A 10,572-nucleotide genomic window follows, 5' to 3' on the forward strand; every position below is an offset into this window, starting at 1 on the left:
TTTTCTATAATCAACTTTAAAGAGATTCTTTAAAAAAGTGTTGTTTTTTTAGAAAGATTTAAAAAAAAACGATTATAACCCCATAAAATTGTTTAACAAGTCATTTTTACTTGGTACCAAACACACAAGGAAAAAAAAGAACATTTTTTATTCTCTAAAATTAGAGTAGGGAGTTAATCCAAACAAACCGTCAAAAAGTTTATATTTGATGGGTAGAAAAAAATATATAAATCAACTTTTTATAAATATTTTAAAAAGAATAACCATCGTACTATATAGACACCATACTATACATTGAGTTATTTTTATTTTTATTTTGTAAAAAATATATTATTCATGAATGTTGAGTAACGTTATTTAAATATGTGATGGGTACCATACACTTACCAATGAAATTGTGTAACTATGACAATTACTTATTTGAAATTGTTAAAGCCACGTTTGTTCTGTTCAAATTTATTTCTAAATATACTTTTAATCATTCAATATCATCAAAATTGGTTTTGAATGATTAAAAAAATATTTAATAGTGATTTTGAAAATAACAAAAATGATTTTGATGTAAATAAAATACCCTGCAAAAAAGAAAGGATAGACAAAAGAATATATATATATATTTAAAATGAAAATAAAAGTCCCACAGGTATGGTATGGGTGCAGCTGCATACAACAATTATGCAGTTTCTATAGAATACAACTTTACCAAAAGGTATAAAGGGAAAAGTGGAGTAGAAAGCCAAACTGCATATTCTCATAGGAAAGAAATGTTGTGCCCACAGACTGTTCCCAAAGGCGTCAGTATTTAATTACATGATAAAGTTGAAGCAAGTAAGGTGTTCCAATATTGTCGAAGCGCCTCATAAGCCTTCCCACAGCCTACAGCCTGCACTCTAATTCTCCCATCTGCCTCTGCTTCTGTTTGAGTTACTAATCCCAATCGCGACAACGTTTCTATTGCATTATCTATTGCCATTTCAACCTGCATAGTTGTAGAAGTATTCACTTAAAAAGTTCCTTGAAATGCATGTTTAGTGGTGATCTAAAAAAGTTATCTTTTATCATATACAAAATTTATTTGAAATACATCTTTAATCACTTAAAATTAATTTAATATTTAATTTTAAACTTGTAAATATATTTTTCTCATCATTAAAATCGGTTCTAAATGATTAAAAGCATATGAAAAGTGATTTTAACTATTTTGGAGTCCCAAACATATCTCAAGTCCAAAGCACAACAACTTCTGGCTCTGTGTCTTTCAAATGAAGCCTGCGCCTTAGCGTTTGTGGTGTATGCTTTAGGTTTAGATTTCCTACTTTTTCTAAACAAAAATTTTAATTTTAATAAGAGGAAACTTTCTATCTCAAATAAAGCGCTCTATTTTCTTTTAATTTTTTATCTTCCTAATCATCGTACTATTTTCTTTCCATACTAAAATTGTATTCACATTTTTCTATTGTGCACCAAATTTTAAATCTCAAAAGACTATTGTGCACTAAAACGTCTTTAGAGAACACGGGTACTTCTCAATTAGGGTCAAACAACAAACAAATACTCTCACTCCCATTTATCATCCTAATCTGCTTACCTTCACTTTTAAAACCTCGTACAGAAATCTTTCACATTTGTCCCCTATGCTTTTGCCACATCTTGCCTGCAATTTAAAAGACATTCATTCTTCCGTCAACCACATCAGCTTGCCTATGTAAACATATAAAAATCTACGTCTACACAAGGAAAGGAAGACACCTCTCCATTTTCTTCTTTGAGTAGTATTGCATAGGCCAAGATAGCTTCTTTGTACTGCACCAGAAAATGAATGTTAGCCAAAGCACCTCAAGGAGGAAATATATTCACATCATTTCACCTTTATAATAGCACTCCCCACCCATACGGACTGCAATTTTGGACTCGCGCATTATTAATAATGCGAAACTAGTTTGTGAGGGGTGAAAGAAACCCCACTTTTGAAGCTCACCCTTCTGTAATTCTGTTCTGTCAAATATTACAACCCTAGCGGTAGCTAAGACTTTACTTCTTCCATTTTTGTATATTCAAAATTGATTTCATAATGCAGGCACCTCAGAAAATTGTAAAACAATTGCAAATAAAACTCACTTGCTGTTGTTCTGAAGCATCCAACAGAAAATGAACTGACCCGAAACCACTGGCTATAGTTTTCTCATACAGTGTCCTGTTAACCAATAACTGTTTAAATCTTTTGATTAGAAAAGCATCGGTCAACCATCAAATGCTTGCAGAATAATGACACGTGAGCATCAATAAAATTGACTCACTTGATACCTATCCCAGGTTTGTTTGTAACCCAAAACAACTCGGGTGATGTAGATGACAAGAGCACTGAAAGCAACCACATCAAGAACAATTGCTGACCTATGGCAGACACAGGCGCAAGAGAAAAAAGTCAAACATTGCAAAACCAGAAGAAATAATAATTATTCTTTAGGTTTCAAATAAGTGACATGCACAAGTATACATAAAAAAGAAATGTTCTCTTTATTGAGGTTACAACCTCAATATAATATTTAATTAGAAAGTCATCTTATATGCATACCTCCAGAAGTCAATTTAACCAATTTATTCAATAATTCCAGTTAATATTATAATATCAAGTAATAGAAGCATAGAACCCATCTAAAACAATATTTAATCATCCGTAAGCTTACCTTCTAGGTTTCACGAAGTACCAAACTTGAAGGCCAAGTAGAATTAAATGCAACAATCGATGTACCACTAAATTTAGATGATATTCGTGTAGCATACATTAACATTCATCGCATGTATAGGCATGTAAACTGCATAGAAGCATATACTCCAAAAAAGAAAGGGGAAAAAAATGTTTAAGACGAAGCATACGGTGAGGACAAGACGTTCTCAAACTTGTAATTAATGAAGAAAGCCAGAAGTCCCAATATTGTCGCAGCATCCAAGCGTAGCTACAATTTGGAGGCATTAGATATAGAGATTAGGTCAAAAATTATAGTACGAACCATTATAATTTTATAGAATCCAACTAATATTAACTTTACAGATGATCAAACAAATAGGTGACTGAGCACAAAACTTAATTCATAATTAAGACTCAACTTATTTCATATGGGTTTATATTGCTCAATAAAACAAAAAGTCAGTTGGTAGGCAGCGATGTAAACTACATCAGTATGTGAACAATGATCATTGATAAAACTACAGATAAAACAAAACCATTCCTCCTATAATAAACGCTACTTATGCTGGCTTTCATAGAGTCCCTTGGGAAAGAAAGCCTTTGACCATGATCATTCTTGGATATGCACTCATAACAAGTTGCTTGTTTATTTGTGTCTATTAACCTCATTACAGAGCATGGGGCTCTAAACAATTTCATCCAGATTAGAGAAGCAAGACCAGAGGGAAAAATAGAAGTTTTGTTAATCCTTGCATGCCAATAGCCAACAAATCAACTCACTAAATTAGCTGTAATGACACAGGTTACTAGGAGATCATTCATCTCATACTCATTTTCCTAATTGCTACTTGCCACTCAGTCACCTGGCATCTTAACTAAGACATTTTTTCCAACCCTAATATCAATTATAAATAGTCATTACCCATATCAACAGATAATATTTCTCTCTTCCATGCATTAGACACCAGCAAAACCATCTCATGCTCATTATAAATATCATATAATGAAATGAAAAACACGAGAATAAAAGTTTTAAGCTGATAAAATGACAATTACAAAAGAACCATGCATTGACATCCTACACACTCTTCAACTCTAATGCACATGGATATCAATTCAAACAATTCTAAAAAATGCATTTGAGAAAATCAAATCCAGGCCATACCGCATCTATAATTCGAAACGATAGTTTCTTGTCAGGAAAGATCACCTACATGTCATTTTAACCAAGATTGAAATTAATGAGTAAAAATAAGAAGAGATGTCTCAAATAAGAAATGCAAGATAGGTGCTATATAAAGCAAGGGAAGATAAATTGCATGAAAAGAAAAATGAAAACATTAACAGACATCGAAGTGTGAGAAGTATATACTGGTAAGTCTGGAATAGGAATTTTCTCATAGATCTTTAACTGCAATAATGGAACCTCAGTCTTATCTCCACTATTCCCTCCATCTTTGGTGTAAAGTAAAATCAATTCTTGGAAAGCTGGCTCCTAATTCACAAGCAAACAGCAAGTTATAAAGTTGTTTGAGATTAACAACCACAGGACATGAAAGAATATACAATTGAAAGTTCTCAACGGAAGCATGGTTTATTATTTTTTTAAAAAACAAGAATAATTAAAAAGATAACTGAAATTTTAACATAGGACCAATGACGGTCAACAAACTGCAAATAGTGCATTGCAATTACACACCAGAACATTACAAATTACGAAGAAATATGTTATTCACTTGAAAAGAACATGACCAAAATAATCGAACAACTTTCACCAGCTAAGAAACAACAATGAAGCATGATCAAGATAAGCATAAATGTCGGGAAAATGTTAGATTGATTCCACCTCCTTGCACCTTCATTTTCAGATATTTCCATGATATCAGATTCAAAAAAGAAAGGGAAAAAAAAAAGAGGTGGTGATTAGTAACCGTAGAGTAAAGATACGTGTGATTGGGATTTGGGGCTTAGGAGGATTCCTTTCTATAGAGATATTAAAAGTTTCCAACTTAGAAACAAGATTGGTGCAGCAAGCATTAGTTTGTCAGATAAAAAGTTCTTTGACAACTTGAAATTTTGGGGATTCCTATTTAAAGTCCCTAATTTCAACCTTTCCTCTATTCTGAAAAAGTTAAAGACCCTCTTGGTCAATTAGATATAGGAAGGAATAACACCCAAAAAGTGACGGATATTGGAGATAGAATCCCAAGTGATGGATGAAAAACTCTGACTAGTACATCTTCCAAAATACCTCCTGTTTCTGTCTAATTGAAGCAGAATATTAAGACCACTGTATTACATTGCCCTTTTGTTGCTGAGCTTTTTTTTTTCTTACCTTTGGCCTCCTCAATATCATAGATATTTTGCTCCATGAAGCCCTCACGCATAGGTGGTTGAAAGATAAAGCAAAAGTATTGTAGAATTATGCAGTTAGAGCTTTTATGTGGTCTTGTTGGCTTGAAAGAAACAAAGAGAGGCCTTTTGAAGCCTTCTCCTTGAGCTGAAGCTCCCTTCACAAAAGGTTCTTTCGTAATATCAGTAATTTTTTTCCTTCATTATTAATTTGAATTGGAAAGACTTCGAGCAATAGTTGCTCCTGGTGGAGATTCTTTTTCCTTAACCTGTAGGTTATTTATTAACATTCTCCATCTACATCAATGTTCGGGTGAATCCATTTTATTCCAACAGCTCAACTCGGCTAATGGGAAGGGAGGCACTTAGAAATTTGAAAGGAGCAAATAAAGAATACCTGGAGCACTGATTGAGAGAGGAGGATTGAAATGGACGTTTTCAACCGTTTCCAAATATCACTCCCACAACTTTTCATTGCAGGCCTCCATATATCACTGAGTGATATTCGTGATATGAAGATAGGCCTGGATTAAAAAGAATTGTATTGCAAAGTTATTCAAGGGGAAAACTACTAAAGTAACTACTAGAGTCAAAAAAGACTTCCAGAGAGGAAGAGACCAAAAAGAATTGTACACAGCTAATTAGCGTAGTATCTTCTTTATTTCAATATTTCAAAGTAACAGCTAAGGTTGCAACAATCTCAAATGAATGTCAGCATGAAATCTGTTACATGCCCATAAAGGTGAATTGGTGCTCTTAACACATTATCATATTGGGCTAAAGTGAACACGGGACCGATAAGCAGCATCCAACAGCATTTAAACAAAAATTGGTGGTTAAGTGTAACCAATAATATTATCAACAATAAATGACTCATACAGCTAAGAGACTAGTAACAGACATCATAAACATCAACCATCCCAAATAAAATCATGGCAATATCTACTCACTAATACATTTGAGATTAAAAGACAAGTACTCCTTACGAATATTAGTAAGTAAATAATAAGAATATTAGAAAAGGATGTTATATGGGCATATTTTTCATTGAATATTAGTTTACTAGATATTTGGCAAATAAGGGTTCAAAGTACAGTGGGTAAGAGGGGTAAAAGTAAAGAGAATTTGGAGGGTAGTCATTACAGGAGAATCCACCTCTTTAAGTGGTTGAATATTAGGCTAAAAGTTAGAGAGAGAGAGAGAGAGAGAGAGAGAAAGAGAGAAATTGTTGAATATTATAAAATTTCCTTTTATGTCATAATGAGACCAAGTTCTAAAAGAAGGTGATAAAATCTGACTAGAAACAGGCCATGAGCACATTGTCAACAAGCACTTTAAGCAACATTGCCAAAAAGGCAAATAAATAAATCAAAACAAAATAAATAAGCTAGTAAGCTATCAGTCATTCTACCATGGCTAGTTAACTTGAAATTTCTTTCTTATGTAACGAAATTGGAGCAAAAACTAGAAAGGAGAACTAGAATGGTCAAACCTTAAATAAGGTTCAAAACCTTTACTGTCATCAGTAAGCTTGAATGGCTGTTCTGGCATAGGAGGAAGAAGCCCTATCCATGTAAGCAGCCTCCTTAAGAGTCTTCCACGAGGTCCGGTGGAAGAAAGAATTCCTTCGTAACGAGAAACTGCATTCTGAGCTGCCAGCCAGATTGGAAGGTCATTATCCGAAATCTGATTGTCTCTCAGTAGATCATCAGAACCGTCTTCATCATAACGAAATAATTGCTGTGATATAGGAAGTTCCCTCACCCAAAGCCTCAACCTCTTAACCCGTTCTTGTATTTCTTGCATCTGTGGAGCACCAAGAACGACCTGTTGATAAGAAAAAAGGAAACGTGACAAAAATGACAACAAATGATGCTATTGCTGGAAATTCAACATAGTTACAGAAGTATTGACACATTAGATGTTTAAGAAAAGGGGATCAAAGTTGGCAACCAATATCCAAAAATGGTCAACCTCAGCAAACCAAGTACCAAGTCTCCCCAGTGGTTTTGAGATTATGGAAAAGAGTCCACGTAGAAGTCTAGACTGTATATAATCTAGTTTATCAACAATTAATAGGCCTCTCTGCCTCTCAGTTGCATATCCTCGCCTGTTAAGAAAACAATCGCAATTGGAACCTGCCCAATGTTGGAACAGGAAAATATATGCTGAAACCATATATAATTGACTAGGACATTGCTTCAACAAATTAGATGAGAAGCAGTGATATATCCAACCGCCATATTTTCATAACAAATAGCCATGTAGGGTATTGATACTAATACTAATGCCCAACCAACTGGCCAAGTATTCTTTTATAGTCTACATGCATTTCTTTTTTTTTTTTTGGGAAAAATACTTTGAAAAAATTCCTAAAAAAAGGAAAAAGTGTGAGATGGGATAGAATTATCAGATATAGGCATGTCATGTGTACTGTTTTAAAAAACAACAATCAAGAAGTTAGAAAAATACCCGGCACTCCTGACTTCTAATCATGGATCCAGATAAAACGTGATTATTGTATCACATCATGTTTAAATATCAGGAATAAACAAAGCCAAGCAAATACAATAAATAAACTCGCTAGAAAAGGCATAATTTTTTAAGAACTTAGAACGTATAAGATGCCTAAGATAAACAATAAGTATTATGTCTCAAACTTTACAAAGAAAATAGAAATAGTCTATTGCAGAACCTGAAAATAATTGCATTAGATTCAGATGCCCTCTTCCAGTCAACGTATATTGGCAATGTAAGCAGATAGTCTGTATTCAATGCTGATGTCAAGACCAGGTCCATGGCTGAGAGTTCTTCAAATTGAGCATTTTTAAGAAGTTTCATAAAAGAACGCTGGAAACGAGTGGCAACTGCTACTCTAACAAAAATACACAAGAGGGAAATATTTCATTCAGATCCAGGTTGAAACTGTCTAGCTGTAGAAAAAGGAGAGAATATACAACCACATGAGCATTACACAAATTATCTTACATTTTATTTTAAAGACTAAAACTCTAAATTGTCCCTAGCTAAATTCACTTGAGCTACATGAGTACAGGAATGATTAATTTCATCAGAATAGCTTTTCATTTTAAATATCTGATGTATGATATGACGTCAGAGTCACAAACATGAAACATGAACTCGAGAAAGATGGTATATCCTACAGGGATTGCATAGGCCGATTCATGCAAGTTGTTATAACTTGGCCCATCTGAGCATTAGAACATCAACAACCATAAAGGGAATCCACGAGTACAAATCTCGCCTTCTATTTGTCCATTGAGTGAAAGTGCACTCATTTCATTTTTAATTGCAAATAGCGGCAGTATGCAAAGGTTTCATGCAGTATCCTTATGAAATGAATAAAGAACTATAGAGATCAACTTAATTGAAGTTTTTAGGTTGTTTTAATCATAGACACATGCATGATTGATCTTTGTATGTTTATTTACTTCTACTGGAAAAACGATGCAAAGAAATACAAGACTCCAAAACCTACGAAGACTCCCTGTTGATGTAACTATTTATGCCACGCTTCGGAGAACTCAAGAGATTACGGAAGTCCAGACTATATCCGAAAGGCATCGAACTGCTAACTCCAATCTTCTGCACCAGGTCCTCCATGCTTTCAATCCCAGTTATGGCATCTTTGGCCGTGATAGACTCCTCTGTCTCATTAGAAACGAGCTGACCATCAGTATTAGTAGAAACCTCTCCAGAGGCATCCTCGTTTTCCATCGACTGAGTAAGGGAATAATCATTCCGCATTTCTTCCAAAGTTTTCTTGTGTTCAGCGTGAAGAATAGAGTCCAAGCACCTGCAAAATCGGTCAAGTGAGTTTGTTTTGTTCTATTTTCGGGAGGGAAATGGAGAGAGCGAGTGATGGAACTAACGAGGAGATGAGCAAAAAATGTTGAGCGTCGTGATGATCATCGCCATGGTTGGAGTTGAAGAAGGTCGAAACAATGGCATCCAACAATTGGGCTTTAGAAACTGGAATGTGTTTGTGTCTAGGCACGGGAATTCTAGAAATGTCCTTATCTTGGTGATCATCGTCGGCCACGTTGCCGTTGTTGTTCTGCCACTGGTTGAATGTGGAAGCCTCCGCTGCAATGGATTCCAAGGGCTGAGTGGACATGTCGGGAAAACCAGTGAGGGAAGGGGAAGAGGGAAGAGGAAGACATTGACGACGAGCCTGGGGAATTGGGGAAAAGAAGCGTGATGAACTGCGGAGGCCTGTGGGAAGTTGCAACGACAGCATCGTGCCCGACTGAACTTCACTTCACTGCCCACAACCCCGCCTCTATCGTATGGGATAAGGAGGGCGCAAACACCAATAATATCTCAGCTCCCTGACCCGTGGTCAAACCAACTAATCGAGGTTAATACTTTGACATTTGTAATTTGTAGGGGTGTTCAAAAATCCGGTATCCCGATCAATCTCGACTACCTAATTCTTGGGTTGGGTTAAGTTAAAAATGTTAAAAAATATTAAATTCGGATTGGGTCTCGGGTTACTACATTTCAAAGTCGGGGACCCGACCCGACCCGAACATATATATATATAAGTTTAAAAAAACAGTCAAATTAAAAAAAAAAAAAATCGGTGACCCAACCCGGAAATTTTGGGTTGGGTTAGGTTGGGTTGGGTTGACCCTTCAAAAAAGAACTAATAGAGCCAACCAGAATTTTTTTGTTGGTCCACAAAAATTTTCCGACCCGGTCCAACCCATACTATGTACACCCCTAGTAATTTGTGTTGAAAATACTGGTTAATAGAATAATTAGCTTGTAATTAATTATTTTCTCTCATGTAATTCTGCCCGTATATAGGCTTATTCTCATTAATAAAGTGATAGGAGTCTTATCTAATATAGTGATGACTCTATTTGTAGTTGTATTGAGTTCCATATTATTCATCTTGTGGCAAATATTATTGGGTTCGGTGATTGAAAGGGACCACTGTCTGTTATAATTATGGACAAAGTGATTGTTATAGGGAAAAACGTCCACACTGTTACATGGGGTGTTATGCAAAAGAATGATTTGCTGTATGGGATATTTGTGGGTTGGGTTCTTGTGTGTTGTGTTGTTTTCTTCACTATGTGGATTTGTTAGCATTAATGACATAGTGGTGTGGTTTAATATCTCGAGGTATCCAGAAGTGGATGTATTACCTGAAATAACTTAAAGGAGTGGTAGGAGAATCCTTTAAGCTAGTATGTACTCGCTAAAGAAAGAAGACAAGTTATTATGGACAATACCAATTTTAAAGTAAATTATATTAGATCTTTTTCATCTACACTCGCTTTTCATTATTTGTCTGATTTTTACATCAATTTTCTCCCAATAAGATGTTAATCAAGACTTTAAGTTCAAGCATAAAATATTACCAAATTCCAAAGTCAAACTCTCCCCTTCAAACTTACCAAAACTATAAATAGTCAAATACAAAAAGTATGTATTTGGCTATTAACACGCATTGAACTACCAACATACGACATTTGACAATAAGGAGAGTAAGAGTCATA

At 34.9% G+C, this 10,572-nt stretch overlaps 1 protein-coding gene across 4 annotated transcripts; it reads right to left on the reverse strand.

Annotated features, from left to right (window-relative positions):
- Positions 1-592: 592 nt before the first annotated feature.
- On the reverse strand, positions 593-9,375 carry LOC120085822 (DUF3754 family protein, putative (DUF3754)). 4 transcript variants are annotated; one of them, XR_005484037.2, is made up of 14 exons: positions 8,935-9,366; positions 8,541-8,858; positions 7,737-7,916; positions 7,016-7,151; positions 6,534-6,868; positions 5,439-5,565; positions 4,062-4,184; positions 3,855-3,899; positions 2,878-2,957; positions 2,305-2,394; positions 2,119-2,208; positions 1,750-1,803; positions 1,589-1,654; positions 593-979 (listed from the first exon to the last, which is right to left on the reverse strand). XR_005484037.2 is itself a non-coding variant. In XM_039042031.2 (14 exons), the coding sequence occupies exons 1-14, from the start codon at positions 9,300-9,302 to the stop codon at positions 803-805; spliced, it is 2,196 nt and encodes a 731-aa protein (XP_038897959.1). In that variant the 5' UTR covers positions 9,303-9,375; the 3' UTR covers positions 593-802. The 4 variants fall into 4 exon arrangements, 2 of the variants coding, with proteins under 2 accessions (XP_038897959.1, XP_038897961.1); XR_005484038.2 differs by having other exon boundaries at positions 2,119-2,194; positions 2,298-2,394; XM_039042031.2 differs by having other exon boundaries at positions 2,298-2,394; positions 8,935-9,375.
- Between the last annotated feature and the right edge of the window lie 1,197 nt (positions 9,376-10,572).

This window comes from Benincasa hispida, chromosome 9, assembly GCF_027475165.1.
Source record: "Benincasa hispida cultivar pf3 chromosome 9, pf3_genome.v1.1, whole genome shotgun sequence".
In the NCBI taxonomy this organism is placed as follows: domain Eukaryota; kingdom Viridiplantae; phylum Streptophyta; class Magnoliopsida; order Cucurbitales; family Cucurbitaceae; genus Benincasa; species Benincasa hispida.